The sequence below is a fragment of the Macaca nemestrina genome, chromosome 18 (genome assembly GCF_043159975.1).
Source record: "Macaca nemestrina isolate mMacNem1 chromosome 18, mMacNem.hap1, whole genome shotgun sequence".
Taxonomy (NCBI): Eukaryota; Metazoa; Chordata; class Mammalia; order Primates; family Cercopithecidae; genus Macaca; species Macaca nemestrina.
Genome location: NC_092142.1, coordinates 82,930,275 through 82,950,548, shown reverse-complemented (window position 1 = coordinate 82,950,548; position 20,274 = coordinate 82,930,275). Strand labels below are relative to the sequence as shown.

Here is a 20,274-nt window from a genome sequence, read left to right as displayed (position 1 = left end):
CCATTCCAAAGTAAAATCAAGTCCATAGGGAGATGCGTTCAGGGTTTACCACTGGATCTCAGCTTAGTAGCCATTGAGCTCTTCTCTTCCCTTGATCATCAGTGAGCTCTGCTTCTGTTCTTCATCTTGCCTTTTCTTTGAGAACCCTTTTCAGGAAAGAAAAAAATTCTGAAAGATTTCCATTTCTCTTCCGCATAATAAGTCAGCCTGGGGCTTCAGGGCCTCAGCAAGCCACTTCCGTGGATTTCTCACATTGCTTCTTGCATGCCCAATATTTTGAAAGATCTAAAGAACTGATTTTGCTGTCAACTGTTTGTCTGGACTGGGTTTAACAACGCCTCTCTGTGCCCAAGCGCCATATGGTGCAGCAGACCCACACTGGGGCCGCCTCCCCGATGCTGGCAAGTGGTGCCCCTCACCTTTGCCTCCAGCCCTCATCCGATTCTCCTAGCAACCAGGCCTGGGCTGCGTCTCCAGGGACACGAGATGCTGAGATGAAGAGCGGGGAAGGATGAGAATTGAAGGAGTGGGAGTAGGGGCTCAGGGTAGAGGTGGGGGCTGCCAGGATCTGAAGCGGGGGAGAATAAATGTAGGTGAAGGTGCTGGGAAAGGGGGTGAGGCTGAAGAGGGCTGCAGGGAAGGGACGGTCACATACTATCATCAGGAACTCTGACCTGACTCAAACACAGCATCCCCGCCCAAACACATTTGGCAATGGGGCACCCCCGCCCCAGGCCTGTCCAGTCTGTGAGAGGGACTCAGGAGCAGAGGGGTCGTGTCCACCCCCAGCCAGTGCGGCTATGCCAGGATTTCTGGTGGTTTTTTTTTTTTTCTTTTGTGACAGACTCTCGCTCTGTTGCCCAGGCTGGAGTGCAGTGGCACGATCTTGACTCACTGCAACCTCTGCCTCCTGGGTTAAAGCAATTCTCCTGCCTCAGCCTCTTGAGTAGCTGGAACTACAGGCACCTGCCACCATGCCCAGCTAATTTTTGTATTTTTAGTAGAGGTGGGGTTTCACCACATTGGCCAGGCTGGTCTCGATCTCTTGACCTTGTGATCCACCCACCTCAGCCTCCTAAAGTGCTGGGATTACAGGCGTGAACCACTGTGCCCAGCTGGTTTTTGTGGTCTTAAAAAACATTTTTGTTAAGATAGAATGCACATACCATGCCATTCACCTTTCTGAAGTGTACAACGTAATGGATTTTAGTATATTCAGAGCTGTGCCACCATCACAGTCAGTTGAGAACCTTTCTGTTGTTCCCAGAGGAAACCCATCGCCGTCAGTCGCTCTCCATTCTCCACCCCTGCCCGCAGCTTTTGTGCTTCCTGTCTCTCTGGATTTGCCTACGATGGCCCTCTCCTAGGAATGGAATCCCACTGTGGCCTTTAATGACAGGCTTCTCTCCCCACCGTGTTGGTGAGATTCATCCATGTTGTAGCCACCCTATGTGTGGTCAGATAACGTTCCATTGTGTGGATAAGCTGCGCTTTATCCCTGTGTCCTTTGATGGACATCTGGGTGGGGTCCACTTTTTGGCCACTGTGTCGTCTTCCCATCTCCCCATCTCTTTCCATCACCGAGCAATGAGTGTCTGTACATTGCCACCACCTCCTGGGTGCCACCCGCCCTCAGCAGGCCTGCTCTGCTTCCCCTTATAAAACAAGTAGAGGCCAGGCACAGTGGCTCATACCTGTAATCCCAGGACTTTAAGAGGCTGAGGCTGGTGGATCACCTGAGGCCAGGAGTTCAAGACCAGCCTGGCCAACATGGTGAAACCCCATCTGAACAAAAAATACAAAAATTAGCTGGGCATGCTGGCGCGGGCCTGTACTCCCAGCTACTTGGGAGGCTGAATCAGAATCCTTTGAACCCAGGAGACGGAGGTTGCAGTGAGCCAAGATCATGCCACTGCACTCCAGCCTGGGCTACAGAGCAAGACTCTGTCTCAAATAAAAAACAACAAAAAACACCAGTAGAAACCCAACTGGGGAGTCAATGGGGAGAAAAGGAGGCACCCTCCTGCCCGCCAGCCTGTCGGGCACTACTGACTGTCTTCTCCCTTATACTGAACTCAGCTGTGCCCCTATATGCAGAGCTGCCGTTCTGGGACCCCCTACCTTGGGGCACCTGTAGTGCCCTGAAGGCAGAGCCTGCGATGGGGCTGAGGTGCTGGTGCCCCTTTAGGAACAGGAAAGCGGCATCACGGAGGTCCCCATTGTCGGCACTGGGGCTCCAGGCCCACAGGGCTGACCTGAGTGTGTGGGGTGAACCCCACAAGTGCCGTGGAGGTGCAGGAGGCAGAGGGTTGATCCGCAGAGTCCCAGAGGTGTCGAGTCCCCACTGCTGGTGGAGCCCTCCCATAGGTCAGGGAAACCTGGGGGCAGAAAGCAGGGGTGCACGGCACGTGAGGTCAGTGGAAGGGGTGTGCTCAGTAGGGGCTGGAAGCCAGAGGGAGGAGGCCACTGTGCCCTCCTACATCTACAGAATGTGTCCTGGGAGTGGGAGGATGGCTGTGCTGGGCTTGTTTCCTTGGCTTTGCTCACTTGCACCGAGTAGGACTCATGAGTGACAGACAGCGGGGCTGGGTGAAGGGAGGCCTGGTGGCTACTGGGTGGGTTCACGGGATGGGTAGGTGGGTAACCCCTGGAGTGTTCATTCAGCTGGGTGCAGGCTCCGATCCGGGCCCAAGTTCAGAGCCCTGAGCAAGGCATACGTGGTCATTGTTGTTGTGTGGTTGAGAGATGCTGAGCAAACAAAATGAAAAGCCTGCTTATGTGGAAGACACGGGCCGTGTGAGAGAGGAAACCAGCCCACTCGGGAGGACTCCCCGGGAGGGTGCGGAGGAGCTGGCTGGACCAGGAGAAAATCCTGCCAGAGGGACCAGCACAGGCAAAGGCCCTGAGGCAGGGAGGGGAGACCCAGCCAATCTGAGCTCCTTGTATAGGATCCTTGCAGGGTGGGCAGGAGCGAGACCTCGGCATGTTTGGTTTTAACCAGGAGTGAGTGAGTGAGTGGGTGTGATGGTGGGAACCAGCCCTGGGAGCCTGGGAAGAACGCCGAACCCACCAGTGTGTCTGGACGGAGCAGCCTCCCTGCCCGGTGTGTCTGGACGGAGCAACACCTCCCTACCCCTCGTGTCTGGACGGAGCAGCCTCCCTGCCTGGTGTGTCTGGACGGAGCAGCACCTCCCTACCCCTCGTGTCTGGACAGAGCAGAGCCTCCCCGCGCAGCCCTGGCTGTACATCAGTGTTCCCTTGGCTGTTCATGAATCACCAGGGTCCACAACCCACCCAAAGAAATGAATCCACGTGACTCATGGGCTCTTGGCATTGACTGTGTATGTTGTGCCATTAAAAAAAATTATTGCACTGGGCTTGGTGGCTCACGCCTGTAATCCCAGCACTTTGAGAGGCTGAGGTGGGAGGATCACTTGAGGTCAGGAGTATGAGACCAGCCTGGACAACATGGTGAAACCCTGTCTCTACCAAAAATATAAAAACTTAGCTGGGCGTGCCTGTAATCCCAGCTACTCCGGAGGCTGAGGCAGGAGAGTCCTTTGAGGACTCAGGAGGCGGAGGTTGCGGTGAGCCAAGATGGCGCCACTTCATTCCATTCTGGGTGACAGAGTGAGACTCTGCCTCCCAGGCTCCAGCTACTCTCCTGCCTTAGCCTCCCAAATAGCTGGGATTATAGGCGTGTGCCACCACACCTAATTTTTATACTTTTAGTAGAGATGGGATTTCACCTTGTTGGACAGGCTGGTCTCCAACTCCAGACCTCAGGTGATCCACCCGCCTCGGCATCCCAAAGTGCTGAGATTACAGGCATGAGCCACCACTCCCTCCTGCATTTAAAATTCTTATCCCTGTTGGGCATGGTGGCTCACACCTGAAATCTCAGCACTTAGGGAGGCCAAGGCAGGAGAGTTTCTTGAGCTCAGGAGTTTGAGACCAGCCTGGGCAATGCAGTAAGAACCCATCTCTACCAAAAAAAATTATAACCCCAATATGGCATGTCACATATACAGTATGTAGATTCTAAGTAGGTGTGCACCCACGTGACATGGTCAAGCCCCCAGGACCCCCTTCATGACCTTTTCTAGTCAGTAGCACCCACCCTACCCAAACCACCATCCTGCCTTCTAGCACAGGTTCATGTGGGTTGGTTATACCCCCAGGGAACATTTGGCCATGTCTGGAGACATTTTGGGTTGTCACAGCTTGGGGGAGGGGGGCTGCTACTGGCATCTAGTAGGTCCCGGCCAGGGACACTGCACAACATCCCCCTGCCCCAATCATCACACAGGGCGGCTGCTGGAGTTATCCCACACTGGACACCAATCGTGCCAAGGCTGAGAAACCCTGGTGTAGAATCGTTCATCTTGTAACTTGAACTTTGCATCCATTAACGGAAACGTTCTCTGCTGTCTAGCTGCTTTTTCTTGTGAGACAGAGTCTCTGTCTTTCAGGCTGGAGTGCAGTGGCACGATCTTGGCTCACTGCAACCTCTGCCTCCCAGATTCCAGCAATTCACCTGCCTCAGCCTCCCGAGTAGCTGGGATTACAGGTGCTCACCACCATGCCCAGCTTAATTTTTGTACTTTTAGAGATGGAGTTTTGCCATGTTGGCCAGGCTGGTCTCGAACTCCTGACCGCAATTGATCTGCCCCCTTTGGCCTCCCAAAGTGCTGGGATGACAGGTGTGAGCCACCGCGCCCGGCCCCTATCTGGCTTCTTTTGTTCAACGTTCTGTCTGCGAGATTCTTCTGTGTTGAGGTGCACGGTTCTTTGTCAGAGCCATGTCATGCTCTGTGTGTTAGCATCCTGCCACTGATTTCTGCTCTTGGTGGGCATGTGGGTTGTGTCTGTTGGGAATGACGCTCAAAATCTTTTTTTTTTTTTTTTTTTTTTTTTTGAGACAGAGTCTGGCTCTGTCGCCCAGGCTGGAGTGCAGTGGCCGGATCTCAGCTCACTGCAAGCTCCGCCTCCCGGGTTTACGCCATTCTCCTGCCTCAGCCTCCAGAGTAGCTGGGACCACAGGCGCCCGCCACCTCGCCCGGCTAGTTTTTTGTATTTTTTAGTAGACGGGGTTTCACCGTGTTAGCCAGGATGGTCTCGATCTCCTGACCTTGTGATCCGCCCGTCTCAGCCTCCCAAAGTGCTGGGATTACAGACTTGAGCCACCGCGCCCGGCAGACGCTCAAAATCTTAACAAAATTGAACACTCAAAGGATTCTTAGCAAAGTGATTTTACTTCTGTGCAGAGGGGTGCTTTTTCTTGGCCAGTTGCCATGAGAGCACACCTGAACGAAGGGGTACGAGGGCCTTTCTTCCTGACGCAAGTCCTGCCCCTGTACGCTTTTCCCACTGGCTGGGGTTGAGCCGCACAATCTAAACCAGTCTCGGTTGGTTAGACATTGGAACTTTTTTGAGATAAGGTGGGCAGGTAAGGAGGAGAGGGGAAAGGGGAAGGGGTGTTTGTAATGAGCTAGAGAGCTAGTTTTTTTTTTTTAAAGAAAAAGGAATGTGGCCGGGCGCGGTGGCTCACGCCTGTAATCCCAGCACTTTGGGAGGCCGAGGCAGGCGAATCACAAGGTCAGGAGATCGAGACCACGGTGAAACCCTGTCTCTACTAAAAATACAAAAAATGAGCCGGGCGAGCTGGCGGGCGCCTGTAGTCCCAGCTACTCGGGAGGCTGGGGCAGGAGAATGGCATGAACCCGGGAGGCGGAGCTTGCAGTGAGCCAGGATCGCGCCACTGCACTCCAGCTTGGGCGACAGAGCAAGATTCCATCTCAAAAAAAAAAAGAAAAAGGAATGTGAGCTGGTATTGATAACACCTGGTAGTGTGGCGTGTTTGGACATGTAACAAAGGTAGGAAGGAAGAAAAAAAGGGAAAAGGGGTGGGGGTGTACTATGAATTAAAGAATAAAGGATTGATCAGGCTATTTGAAGAGAAACCTCATCCTATCCCACATTTCCCACCTTTTGGATATGAGTGCTTTTTCGCATCTCTGGTTCCGGGGGATGCCAGCATCCTGCTGAGCCGCCCTCTGTCTTGCAGTGTCATGAAGCTGCTGTCTCCATCTACTGTAGCATGCACAAGCGGAGCCTCCCCCACTGGGCCCTGGTCTCCGTGCTGTCCTTGCTGGCCTGCTGCCTCATCTATTCACTGACGGGTAAGGCCCTTCCCAGGCACCCCTGCAGAGGGTGGGGAGTAACAGTGAGAATCTCTCTAGAGAGTTTACCATGTGCTGGGCCCAATACTCCACGTTTTGAGCCCCTGGACTCGTTTAATTCTTAGTGTCCATAGGAAAAGGCCCCATTTCATAGATGAGGAAGCTGAGGCTCAGAGGCCCTCCAGAACTTGTTCAGGGTTTTACAGTTAGATGTGCAAAGCTGAGAACTGAACTCCAGCCTAGCCATCTCCACAGCTCCTGCTCTTACACACCACACCCCAGCCTTGCTGCCTGCTGTTAAAAGGACATTGACTGCTGTCGGTCATGACATTGTAACATCTGGGTGGTGGTTTACAAAACGTTTGTGGGTACAGTGGACTCAGGTGCTCACAAACTGTGTGTGGGAGGCAGAGGGTCTTTAAAGGTGAGGAAAGTGTGGCTCGGAGAGGGGCTGTGACACCCAAGGTCATACAGTGCGTCGGAAGCACAGACCCAGGTCTCTGGCACGGCTGGCTTCTGGTTGGCCCCTTCACTCCAGTCTTTTTTTCATTCACATCGTATCCTCCAATCTAGGAAGCTCTTGGGCTGCAGTGGGTCTGTCAGGCAGCCTTGGACTCCTGTGTGCTATGGTTTGAATATTTATCCTCTTTAAAACTCACGTTGACATTTAATCCCCGATGTGGTAGCGTTGAGAGGTGGGGCCTTCAAGAGGGGATTGGGGCATGAGGCCTCTGCCCTCATGAACAGATTAATCTATTCATGGATTAATGGATTAATAGGTTATCATGGGAGTGGGGCTGGTGGCTTTGTAAGAAGAGGAAGAGAGTCCTGGGCTCACACGCTCAGCCCCCTTGCCATGTGATACCCTGCGTGCCACTTCAGGGCTCTGCAAAGTACCCCCCAGCAAGAAGGCTCTCACCAGATGCAGCCTCTTGATCCTGGACTTCTGATAACTGAGAATCCTGGACTTCTCATATGGAGAAGTACAGACTTCTCCATAACTGTAAAAATATAAAATTCCTTTCTTTATAAATTACTCAGTTTCAGGCATTCGGTTGTAACCAACAAAAAATAGACTAAGACAGAAAATTGGTATAAAGAGTTGATGATTGACTACCTGGAACGTGGAAGTGGCTTTGGAGCTGGGCAATGAGTGTAGGCTGGAAGAATTCGGAGGAGCAGGCTAGAAAAAGGCTAGATTCTGGTGAGGGCTTAGAGGCAAGACTAGGGAACATTTGGAACTTCTTAGATGCTGTAGCTAGTCATGGATAGTAAAGGCTATTCTGAGGAGGTTTCAGACGGAACCAAGGAACAAGGGTTTGGAAGCTGGAGTAAAGGCCAAACCTGTTAGAAACTGGTAAATAACTTGGCTGAACCGTGTCCATGCCCGAGGGCTTTGTGGAAGGCTGAACTTGAACGGGAAGAACTGGCCGGGTGCCGCGGCTCATGCCTGTCATCCCAGCACTTTGGGAGGCCGAGGCAGGTGGATCACTTGAGGTCGGGATTTTGAGATCAGCCTGTCCAACATGGTAAAACCCTATTTCTATTAAAAATACAAAAAATTAGTTGGGCATGGTGGCGGGCACCTGTAATCCCAGCTACTCGGGAAGTTGAGGCAGGAGAATCACTTGAACCTGGGAGGCGGAGGTTGCAGTGAGCCAAGATTGTGCCACTGCACTCCAACCTGGGCAACGAGAAAGAGACTGTCTCCCCCGGCAAAAAAGGACGAACTAGGGTATCTGGCAGAAGAGATATCAAGCAGCAGAGCATTCACGATGCTGCATGGCTATTCTTAGCTGCTCACGTTATGCTGGGACAGGCAAAAAATGACTTGAAGAGGGAACTGATCATCAAAAGAGAAGCAAAGCAGCAAGATCTGGAACTCTTTCAGCCTGGCCGTGTAGAGTGCAGCGCGTGTTCTGGACAGGAAACCAAGGTTATGGCCCTGAGACCTTTTGCTAAGGAGATTAGTCCGGAGAGAAAGGATTATCTAGAGAATGGAAGAAAGACCCTGAAGGCATTTCAGAGACCTTAGAGGCTGCCCCTCCCATCGCAGGCTCAGGGGCCTCCAGGGCAGGATGGTTCTGGGGACAGACCCAGGGTGCCTCCACAGGCTATCCTAGGTGCCCTCATGTCTCTGCTCCCTGGACCCTGGCACAGGGTTCCTCGCTGCACCAGCCTTGGCTCAAGTGGCCCCTGGTCTGACTCGTGCCACAGCCCCAGAGGTATAAGTGGTAAACCTTGGCAGGATCCGTGTGGCACTAATTCTGCAGCCTGGCAGACGGAGCTACAGAAACTTGGCAGCCTCTGCCCAGATTTCAAAAGATGTTGTTCAGGCCAGGTGTGGTGGCTCATGCCTGTAATCCCAGCATTTTGGGAGGCTGACGTGAGAGGACTGCTTGAGGCCAGGAATTCAAGACCAGCCTGGCCAATGTAGTGAGACCCTGTCTCTACAAAACATTTTTTTAAATTAGCAGAACATGGTGGTGTGAGCCTGTAGTTCGAGCTACTCAGGAGGCTGAGGCGGGAGGATCACTTGAGCCCTGGAGGTCAAGGCTGGAATGAGCTGTGATTGTGCCACTGCCCTCCAGCCTGGGTGACAGGGCAAGACCCTGTCTCAAAAAAAAAAAGGATGTTGTGGAAAGCGTAGGAGTCCAGGCAGAGATTTGTCACAGCCGCAGAGCCACTCTACAGAGCCCCCATGAGGGCAGTGCCAAGTGGAAATGCAGGTTGGAGCTACTGCAGAGCATCTCTGCCAGGGCAGTGCCTAGTGGAGTCGTGAGAGTGGGACCGCCGCTGGGGCTACAAACTGCGAAGTTAGCAGCAATGTGCAACGCCTGCCTGCAAAAGCTTCAGGCATCAAGCGCCAGCCCCTGTGAACAGACACGTGGGCTGTACCCGGCAAAGCCGTAGGAGTGGAGTTGCCCCAGTGTGTCCAGGGGGTGGCACGTGGTGTCAAAACAGATGATCCTCCAGCTTGAAGCTTGAGCGTCTGCCCTGCTGGGTTTCAGACTTGCTTGGAGCCTTTACTCCTTGCCTTTGGCCTTGGTCTGTCTGCTGGGATGAGAATGTTTCTTTTGCCTGCACTGCCATTGTGTCTTGGAAGTAGATGGCTTTTGATTGCACAGGCTCGCAGACCAGACACTGGAGTTTGGACCTCTGAGTTGGTGCTGGAGCACATGAAGACTTTGGGGCCATGGGGTTGGAATAACTATAGGGTATTTATCTGTGAGGAGGATATGAGTTTTGGGGACCAGGGGCAGAATGCTGTGGTTTGATTCTTTGTCCCCTCCAAAACTCCTGTTGAAATGTAATTGCCAGTATGGCAGTATCAAGAGGTGAGGCTTTTAAGAAGCTGTGGAGTCATGAGGACGCTGCTCTCATGAACAGATTAATCCATTTGTAGTGAAGGGTTGAAGGACGCGCCATCTGCCAGTATGCCAAACTGGTACGTTGATTATTTCGGGTTGAAAATATCGGAGGCCAGGCATGGTGGCTCATGCTTGTAATCCCAGCACTGTGGGAGGCTGAGGCAGGTGGATCACGAGATCAGGAGATCGAGACCATCCTAGCTGACACAGTGAAACCCCGTGTCTACTAAAAATACAAAAAATTAGCTGGGCGTGGTGACACGTGCCTGTAATCCCGGCTGCTCAGGAGGCTGAGGCAGGAGAATCGCTTGAACGTGGGAGGTGGAGGTTGCAGTGAGTCGAGATTGTGCCACTGCAATCCAGCCTGGATGACAGAGTGAGACTCCATCTTAAAAAAAAAAAAAATTATACACACACACACACACACACACACACACACACACACACACACGAGAAATTGTAGTTTCAGAAAGGGCTAGCTGATTTGACTCTTCCTGCAGGGGTTAAGCCATAAAAATTCCTCTGGGAGGGGCCCCCTCCCCATACCAGGGTGAGGAAATAGTCATCATCACTGGAAGGGGGATTTCTGGCTGCAATGGACCTGAATAAATCCACTTACTGAACTAGCCCTTAGCGTCTGCTAGTTTTATACCCACCCCATATATCTCCTAGTGACTCCCCTAGAAATTCACTGCCCCTGACCAGATCCCCTTTGGCCTGTTATTCCTTGTCAGATTTATTCTTTGTCTAAAAAGTATAAAGTCATCTCATTTTGGCCGCTTCTTCAGACATCACTCTGTTAAGAGCCCATGTACATGGAGAATTAATAAGACCTGTAGGCTTTTCTCCTGTTGATCTGATTGTCTCACTGGTGTCGATTTTAGTTTCTAGGTCCAGCCGAAGAGCCCACATAAGAGGCATGGGGCAGGGGCTTAATGGATTAATGGGTGAATGGACTGATGGGTTATCATGGACATGGCACTGGTGGCTTTATAAGAAGAGGGAATGAGGACTGAGTCAGAGCTCACCCTCCTTGCCGTGCAATGCCCTGTGCCACCTCGGAACTCTGAAGACAGTCCCCATTGGCAAGAAGGCCTTCCCAGTGTGGTCACTCAGTCTTGGACTTCTCAGCCTTCATAACTATAGGAAGTAAATTTCTTTTCTTTATGAGATGCCCAGTTTCAGGTATTCTGTTGTAAGCAACAGAAAATGGACTAAGATACTGTGGTTACTCAGGAAACTTGCTGGGTGACTCCCTCCCCAGCAGAGGAGGTCCCATCAGTCTGTAGTCCATGGGTCAGACTCAGTGATTCAGTGTCACCTCCACATGTTCTCACTGCCAGGGCCATGGGACCTCTCAGAAAGGGCTTGCAGAGAGGTGAAAGGGATGTGGCTGTTAGTCAGAGGCAGATGTCTCAGGACAGGGCAGGCAACCGGGGGTGATGGAAGCAGCATCACTCTGTTGGGGCAAAGGGCCTGGTGCTGTAGTCCTCAGTCCACGAAAACTAGCTGTGTGATTCCAGGCATTCGTTGACGCCCTGGCTCTTGGTTTTCCCCATTTGGAAATGTGTGCACAGCTAGCTGCTTTCTTTAGATGTCGTAGGAGTGAGATGGACAGGGCATGGGAGGTGTGTTTGTATTTTTCAGAGTGTTCTGTGCTTCTAGTCAACACACGTGCTATGGGTAAGCTCTGTGCACCAGCTCTGTGAGCGATTTGAAAGAAGGACAAGTGGCGGATTTGTCTGCAGGAGTTTTGAATCCGTGGAGCAGAGTCATGTATAGGCTTAGGACAGGAAAGCGTTGGGCTATCCCTTCCAAAATCCTAGGTGGTAAAGCCAGGCACTCTCCATCTGTTGGTGGGGGAGGGGACAGCATTTTCCTAATTCACTCTCTGGCTTCCGTCCTTTCCCACCTTCAGGGGTTTATGGCTTCCTGACCTTTGGGACAGAAGTTTCTGCTGACATCTTGATGTCCTACCCAGGCAATGACATGGTCATCATTGTGGCCCGGGTCCTTTTTGCTGTCTCCATCGTAACTGTCTACCCCATCGTGCTCTTCCTGGGGAGGTGAGGCCTGGCTCAGTGGGGGGCACCGTTCAGCATGGTCTGCTGACGTGTGCTGTGATTCAGCATGTGCCAGGTGTGGGTTACATGGCTGTGGGACTCCCATCATCTCCAGTTGTAGAGAGGAGGAAACAGGCACAGAGGATTTAGGTAGATTGCCCAAAGTCACCCCGTGAGTGTGTGTCACAGCCAGGACTGGAACTCGAACCATGTGCTTTATCCCCTGTCCCATGGGCTTCCTGATGGTGGCAGAACCCCTGAGGGTTGGCAAGATCTCCTGGGGAATTAATGCCTGACTGTGGAACAGGAGCCCTGGCGGGGGGGGGGACTCCTGGAGGACTGGGGGAGCAGCTGGCAGGTGGAGGCTGGTGCCCCTGGGATGCCCATTGTCTGTGTTGGGCGTGGCCTCCAGGTCGGTGATGCAGGATTTCTGGAGGAGAAGCTGCTTGCGGGGATGGGGGCCCAGGGCCCTGGCTGACCCCTCAGGGCTGTGGGTCCGGATGCCGCTGACTGTCCTGTGGGTCACCGTGACGCTCGCCATGGTGCTGTTTATGCCCGACCTCAGCGAGATCGTCAGCATCATCGGAGGCATCAGTTCCTTCTTCATCTTCATCTTCCCAGGTGAGGCCCCTGCTTTCCAGGCTTTCTGCCCACTCGTTCTTCCCTGTTCATCTCTGTGGGGACTCCCCGTGTTGGAGGTCAAGGTTCTGGAAGGTGGGAGACGCATACAGGTAGGATTAAGGCCCCATGTAGGTGCCCTGTTTATTGAGCCAGGCACAGGGCTTGGGCTTTACATACCTTCGCTCACTCATTGAACATCTCAATAGCTCCTGATACGCTTTGGCTGTGTTCCCACCCAAGTCTCACCTTGCACTGTGATAATCCACATCTGTCAAGGGCAGGGCAAGGTGGAGATAGTTGAATCAAGGGGGTGGTTCCACCCCTACTGTTCTCGTGGTAGTGAATAAGTCTCATGAGATCCTATGGTTTTATAAATGGGACTTCCCCCACATAAGCTCTCTTGCCTGCCACCATGTAAGACATGACTTTGCTCCTTATTCACCTTTTGCCATGATTGTGAGGCCTCCCAAGCCATGTGGAACTGTGAGTCCATTAAACCTCTTTCCTTTATAAACTACCTAGCCTCTGGCCGGGCACAGTGGCTCACACCTGTAATCCCAGCACTTTGGGAGGCTGAGGCAGGCAGATCACCTGAGGTCAGGAGTTCGAGAGCAGCCTGACCAACATGGAGAAACCCTTTCTCTACTAAAAATACAAAATTAGCCATCCATGGTGGCACATGCCTGTAATCCCAGCTACTTGGGACATTTAGGCAGGAGAATCACTTGAACCCGGGAGGCAGAGGTTGCGGTGAGCCAAGATCGTGCCACTGCACACCAGCCTAGGCAACAAAAGTGAAACTCCATCTCAAAAAACAAAAACAAAAACAAACCATTACCTAGTCCCTGGTAGGTCTTTATTAGCAGCATGCAAGCAGACTAATACAGCTCCTGATGGACATCCTTGACAGAGGAACCTTTATTATCCCACTCCATAGATGGGAAGACCGAGGCCCTGAACCCCCCATGGGGCACAGCTAGTGTGCAGCAGGGCTGAGGGTCAATCATACAGCTCTGTCCGTGCTACTGCTGGTACCTCCTGGTAAAGGATTTTGTTTTATTAAAAAAGAAAATCATATATGTGAAAGTCACGTGGCTCAAGGCACCCTGTGAAGGCTCCCTCCCCTCCTGCCCCCAGGCCCTGGAGGCAAACACTGTTTCTGCGAAGGATGGTTTCTTAGGAAACCTTCCCAAAGTTAGTGTGCGATGGAGAGCTGTTCCAATTCAGAACAGCCCAAGCGTTATCTGAGGGGAAGCCAGCAAGGAGGAGCTGGAGGGATGCTTCTTCCAGAGGAAGAGAGAACACTGTAGTGACCCACTGGAGCCCAGAACAGAGACCCTACATCCACAGTGGGGGCTGTTCCAGGGCCCCACGCACAGCAAATGCTAAGTACACAGTCAAGGGTCCCTCAGTGCGTGTTCCGTGAGTGGACCCTGTGATTCAGCCGTGAGAGGAACCCCGTCAAGGAGACATTGAGCTTGGGGACCCTTAGCCAGATATCCCCAGTACCCTAATGCAGCCCTTATGTCAAACAGACAAGAAGTAGATGCTCATTGGTGAAACTTACAGAAAGCACAGGAGAAGCTCTTAGAGGTTTTCCAAAACTCGAATGAGGGAATGAAATGAAATGAAACATTGTTCAGGGTCCCAGGTAAGTGGGTGGTGACAACTTTGTCAATAGTCCGGAGGTGGGGGATGGAAGAATTGAGGTCCACAGAGAAACCTTGGTTATCAGAGGCCAACTGATGTGTGGAATATGAAAAGCGGGTTCTTAGCAGGTGAGTTAAGATTCAGGGGTTGTCTTTGATATAGTCCCTTGAGAATCTAACTGTACCTGCCCTAGCTCCTGTAAATTGGGGTCTACTGGGATTAAGGGATAAAAACTGCGGAAGTGAAGGGAGGGGAGGAGAACAGCCACCCACTCTGCTCCTGGCTCTGCACGGAGCTCTTAGAGGTGAGGGGTGTGGCCATGTGGCTCCTCCCTCAGGTTCTGGGTGGAGCTTTCAAAGAAATGAGGGGTGTGGCCACGTGGATTCTCCCTTGGGCTTGGGGTGGAGCTTTCAGAGGTGAGGGTGTGGCTACAAAGCTCCTTCCTCGACTCTGGGCAGGACTTTCAGAGGTGAGGGGTGTAGCCATACAACTGCTCCTGCACGCTCTGGACAAAGCTTTCATTGATGGGGGTGTGGCTACACGGCTCCTCCCTCAGTTGTGGGCTGGACTTTCAGAGGTGAGGGCGTGGCTATGCAGCTCCTCACTCAGGCTCTGGGTGAGGCTTTCAGAGGTGAGGGGTGTGGCTGTGTGGCTTCTCCCTCTGGCTTGGGGTGGAGCTTTCAGAGGTGAGGGTGTGGCTACACAGCTCCCCTCGGCTCTGGGCGGGGCTTTCATAGGTGAGGGGTGTGGCCACACGGCTCCTCCCTCAGGCTTTGGAGCTTTCAGAGATGAGGGGTGTGGCCATGCAGTTCCTCCCTCAGCTCTGGGTGGGGCTTTCAGAGGTGAGACTGTGGTCACACAGCCCCTCCCTCAGGCTCTGGGCGGGGCTTTCAGGGCTGAGGGTGTGGCCACACTGCTCCTCACTCCAGCTCCGGGTGGAGCTTCTCAGAGGTGAGGGTGTGGCCACGTGGCTCCTCCGTCACACTGCCTGGTCTGGGCTGCTGGATTAAGTTCTGGTTCTGTGATCAGGTGGCCAGTTGTAGCACTGGCTGTTTCCTGTGCTGGGAAGGACTGCCCAGGACAGGTTTGGGATAAGAGAGGATCCTTTGGGAACCTGAGGTCGAGCTACATGGCCCTGAATCCTAGCAGACCTATTAAAAAAAAAAGAAAAAGAAAAAAAGTTTGGGTGCAGTGGCTCACACCTGTAATCCCAGCAGTTTGAGAGGCTGAGGCAGGAAGATCACGAGGTCGAGGTTGAGACCATCCTGGCCAACATAGTGAAACCCCGTCTCTACTAAAAATACAAATATTAGCTGGGCGTGGTGGCATGTGCCTGTAGTCCCAGCTACTCAGGAGGCTGAGGCATGAGAATCGTTTGAACCCGGGAGGTGGAGGTTGCAGTGGGCTGAGATGGTGCCACTGCACTCCAGCCTGGCGACAGATGTCTCAAAAAAAAAAAAATAATAATAATGGTAGCTGCCAGTTGCTGAGCCCTTCCTGGGCGTCAGGCATGGACTCTCACCATCTCCTCACAGACCCTGCTGTGGAGGGCATGTTGTCAAGGTTGCCTGAAACACGGGGCTCTGGGAAGCCAGTTGTTGCCAGACCTCTGGCTGAGTCACAAGGCATGTTGAGCTGGGACTCCAGCCCCATCCTTACAGTTCCACTGCGTTCCCTCTCCAGGGGGCCTGAGCCAGGGGCACCTGTGGGCAGAGGCCTTGCTGGCCTCCTGGGTCCCTGAGGACTTCTCCTGGGACCTCTTTGTTGCTTTGGGTTTGATAACGAAGAGCTGAGGGTGACCCTGTCTTTTTTTGCAGGTTTGTGCCTCATCTGCGCAATGGGCATCGAGCCTATAGGACCAAGAGTCAAGTAAGTGTCCCTAAGATGAAGTGGCAACCTGGGCGTGCCCCGGATCAGAGTAAGAATGCCTCAGGGGACCCTGGACATCCTATTTCCCATCCTCCGCATCCTGCAGATGAGAAACCTGCAGGCCACAGGAAGAGAGTCTGTGTCCACCCACTATGAGGGCATCTGAGCCAGGACAGGAGCCCAGGCCAGTGATGCCGGGTCCTGCAAGGGCTTTCCCTTGTGCTTTGAGGGTCTGTAGTTGGGATTTCATGTAGATTCCAGCCTCTGGAAGCACCCAGTGGTGCATCTGTACCTTCCTTTGCTACCTGGCTCGGACCCAGGGCAGGATCAGGGTGCAGGCTGAGTTAGAGAGACCCCATGGCCGGCCAGACACCAGAACAACATGTTCTATCACAGCAGTGGGCTGCCGTTCCGAGGCTCCTCTGCTAGGCACTGTGCTAGGTCCTTTTACATATTCACCTCCCCACCATACCCGGATGTCTCCATCCTACAGATGAGGAGGCGGGCCAGGAGGCTAGTGAGGACAGAACTAGGATGCAACTCAGGCCCCTGGCCCCCAGGCCCCGTGCTAACCCACCTGCCTGGCATACAGTGCTGTTGAGACCAAAGAATTTGGATCTTTCCTTTATCTGACAAATATTTATCCCTGAGCGGGCCTGTGGATCAGACACAACTGAGCCTGTCTGCTTTGCCACTGGGCAGCTGAGTCTGACCCACTGAAGAGGATGACGTGCACATGAATGACAGGCTCTTCCTCAGCCGCCCCTGGGGAGCCTGTGGGTCTGGGTGACTCCCTCCCATTCCACAGATGTGGAAACTGAGGCTGAGACAGGTAAAGAGATGAGATATTAGTTTTCTGGGGTCGTTGTAACAAATTACCACAAATTGGGACCTGGTGGGGAGGCTTCAGGCCACAGAAATGATTTTTTTTCCCGGTTCTGGAGCCAGGAGTGTGAAATCAAGGTGTTGGCAGGGCTGGACTCGCTGAAGGCTCCTCAGCTTCCGGTGGCCCCAGGTGCTCCTTGGCCTGTGGCTACATCACTCCAGTCTCTGCCTCTGTCTTTATCTAGCTTTCTCCCTGTGTCTCTGGGTCTCAAATATCCCTCTGCTTTTACTTATTTTATTTTATTTTATTTTTATTTTATTTTATTTTATTTTTTTGAGACGGAGTCTCGCTTTGTCGCCCAGGCTAGAGTGCAGTGGCGGGATCTCAGCTCACTGCAAGCTCCGCCTCCCGGGTTCACGCCATTCTCCTGCCTCAGCCTCCCGAGTAGCTGGGACTACAGGCGCCCGCCAACTCGCCCGGCTAGTTTTTTGTATTTTTTAGTAGAGACGGGGTTTCACTGTGTTAGCCAGGATGGTCTCGATCTCCTGACCTCGTGATCCGCCCGTCTCGGCCTCCCAAAGTGCTGGGATTACAGGCTTGAGCCACCGCGCCCGGCCACTTATTTTATTTTTTGAGACAGAGTCTTGCTCTGTTGCTCAGGCTGGAGTGCAGTGGTGTAATCATGGCTCACTACAGCCTCAACCTCCTGGGCTCAAGCGATCTTCCTGCCTCAGCCTCCCGCAGGAGCTGGGCCCACAGACGCCCACCACCACACCTGGCTGCTTTTCTTTTATAAGGATACCTACTATTGGATTTAGGGTCCACCCTAAATCTAGGTAGCATCTTCTGTCAAGATCTTTCACTTAATTACATCTGCAAAACCCAGTTTCCAGATACGCTCGGCAGCAAAGGTTCCAGGTGGACATGAATTTTGGGGGCCACCCTTCACCCCACCACAGATAATGTTAAATGACAGCAACCGTGAACTTGGGGCCCAGCTGTAGGTCTGTTCCCCTCTAGCCCCCGTCCCTCTAGCCCCATTGAGCCCATGCTTGGTTTTTGCAAAGGAGCAGGCCTGGCCTGGTTTCTTCTGGATTGAGAGCAGTTTTTCTGGATGTTTCTAAACCTGCCTTGGGTTTAGAACTAGCCTCCCAATGTCTGGCAACCCACTAAGCTGCTCATTCCCTGGGGCGCTGTTTGGAGTCTTCGTGCTTTTGTTTTCTCCCTTGATCTGAGCTCACAACAGTTTTTACTGATGAGCTTTCAAGATATTTTTATTGCTAAAACTGCTTTAGGTCCTTCTAATACATCAGCACTGTTCCAGGAGTGCCGCAGCCCACGGGCACATTGGCCTCACAGTGCCAGCACAGATGAATGGATGTTTATGGCGCTGAACAGCCGTGCTGAGATGCTGCTTGGTTAGAAATGTTCCTTCCATGACAGCGCATCTTTCTGGCCTTTGTTAATGGGGCCAGAAATACCTCTGGCGGCCCTGCCATTTTGTGGGAATCTTGTTATCGCTCTGACCTCCTTGTCTACCCCGTCTCTGGTTACATTACGAAGCTCACAAATGTGGCCTCAGTGGCTGCCGGTCCCAGCCACCTCTGCCTCCTGCGTCCTCATCCCCTGCCCCTCTGAGATGGTGTGTGACTTAGAGCTTGCGTCTTCTCCTTCACTTTCATGGGGTTTCATCAGAGGCTGAGGAGCAGAAAGGGAGGAGGGTGGGGGGACTTTCAAAGCAGTGTCTCCCCTCTCTCCATGTCTTTTTCTGTTTTTGAGATGGAGTCTTGCTCTGTCCTCCAGGCTGGAGTGCAGTGATGCAATCTCGGCTCACTGCAACCTCTGCCTCCTGGGTTCAAGCAATTCTCCTGCCTCAGTCTCCCAAGTAGCTGGGAATACAGGTGCCTGCCACCATGCCTGGCTAATTTTTTATTTCTATTTTTAGTAGAGATGGGGTTTCACCATGTTGGCCAGGCTGGTCTTGAACTCATGACTTCAGGTGCATCCGTCCGCCTCAGCCTCCCAAAGTGCTGGGATTATAGGTGGGTGCCACCGTGCCTGGCCCCCATGTCTTTTTATTTGATAAAAAACTGGGGAGAAATGGGTTATGAAATAACAGGTGGGATCGGAGGGCTTTTAAAAATTGCCTGGGGCCGGGAATGGTGGCTCCCACCTGTAATTCCAGCACTCTGGGAAGCCGAGGAGGGCGAATCACTTGAGGTCAGGAGTTTGAGACCAGCCTAGCAAACATGGTGAAACTCCATCTCTACTAAAAATACAAAAATTGGCCCAGTGTCATGGTGCGTGCCTGTAGTCCCAGTTATTTGGGAGGCTGAGGCAGAATTGCTTGAACCCAGGAGGCAGAGGTTGCAGTGAGCTGAGATCGTGCCACTGCGCTCCAGCCTAGGCAACAGAATGAGACTCTACCTCCAAAAAAAAAAAAAAATTGCCTGGGTACTTTGCACTTTGCTTCCCATTGTCTTGGAAGCCCGTCCCTACAGGTAATTGGGAATATTCTGAATTTTTCTTTTTTCCAAATTGATAACCCCGTACTGGGCTTTACATAGTGAATTTTCTGTGTGTGCATGGCTTATTTGTGTAATAATCCAGAAAAGCACTGACATGGGTTTACTGATTTGGCAGGTGCTGCTTGGAGGTCTGGGGAGTGGTCTCTGTGCTGGTTGGCACCTTCATCTTCGGGCAGAGCACGGTGGCAGCGGTCTGGGAGATGTTTTGATGGGCAGCCAGTGCCGGGCAGGAAGGGGCCCTCCGGAGGCTGACCCCACGTGGCTGCTGTGTGCGGCTGGGAGACCGATGTCATTTCTCATCATAAAGATACTGGAGAGACTGATGCCTCTGCCTCCTCGGGCTGCTGGTTGGGCTCTGCTGGTTCGAAGGGTTTCTGGTACAAAGGTGAGGAAAGTTCTTATGGCCACTGTGATAAGTGACTACAACTGCATTCTGGTGGCTTAAAACAACAGACGCGGCCGGGCGCGGTGGCTCACGCCTGTAATCCCAGCACTTTGGGAGGCCGAGGTGGGTGGATCACAAGGTCAAGAGATTGAGACCACCCTAGCTAACACAGTGAAACCCCGTCTCTACTAAAAATACAAAAAATTAGCTGGGCATGGTGGCAGGCGCCTGTAGTCCCAGCTACTCAGGAGGCTGAGGCAGGAGAATGGCATGAACCCAGGAGGTGGAGCTGGCAGTGAGCAGATATCGTGCCACTGCACTCCAGCCTGGGTGACAGAGTGAGACTCCCGTCTCAAAACAAAACAAACAAACAACCAGATGCTTACTGCATCACAGTTCTGGAGGCCAGGAGTCTGAAATCACATGTCATTAGGGCCATAGTCGTCCTGTGGGCTCTAGGGGAGGCTCCCTCCTGTCTCTTCCAGGTTCTAGAGGTGGCCAGCACTCCTTGGCTTGTGGCTGCCTCACTCCAGCCTCTTCTCTTGTCTTCATGTGACTGTCCCCTGTGTATCCTCTGTGACCAAATCCCTCTCTTACAAATATACCCATCATTAAGTGAGCTCCTCCCACCCCCATATGTAGTATGATCTCATCTTACGTTGATTGCATCTTGTATGAATTAGGACCCGCAAAGATGCAATTTCCAAATAAGGTTATGTTCACAGGTTCCAGGGGTTCAGCTTCAACGGATGTTTCTGGGAGATAAGATTCAGCCCATA

General features: G+C 52.6%; 1 protein-coding gene across 3 annotated transcripts in view; it reads left to right on the top strand.

Annotated features, from left to right (window-relative positions):
* The window catches only part of LOC105496766 (solute carrier family 38 member 8), a 35,781-nt gene extending 16,347 nt beyond the window's left edge, over positions 1–19,434 (top strand). For all 3 annotated transcript variants that reach the window (XM_011767351.3, XM_011767352.3, XM_011767353.3), the window contains exons 8-12: positions 6,068–6,182; positions 11,472–11,619; positions 12,029–12,237; positions 15,705–15,756; positions 19,226–19,434. In XM_011767351.3, the coding sequence (XP_011765653.1) occupies positions 6,068–6,182; positions 11,472–11,619; positions 12,029–12,237; positions 15,705–15,756; positions 19,226–19,319 (618 nt within the window). In that variant the 3' untranslated portion in view covers positions 19,320–19,434. The remainder of the gene's footprint in view (positions 1–6,067; positions 6,183–11,471; positions 11,620–12,028; positions 12,238–15,704; positions 15,757–19,225) is intronic.
* The last annotated feature ends 840 nt before the right edge of the window (positions 19,435–20,274 follow it).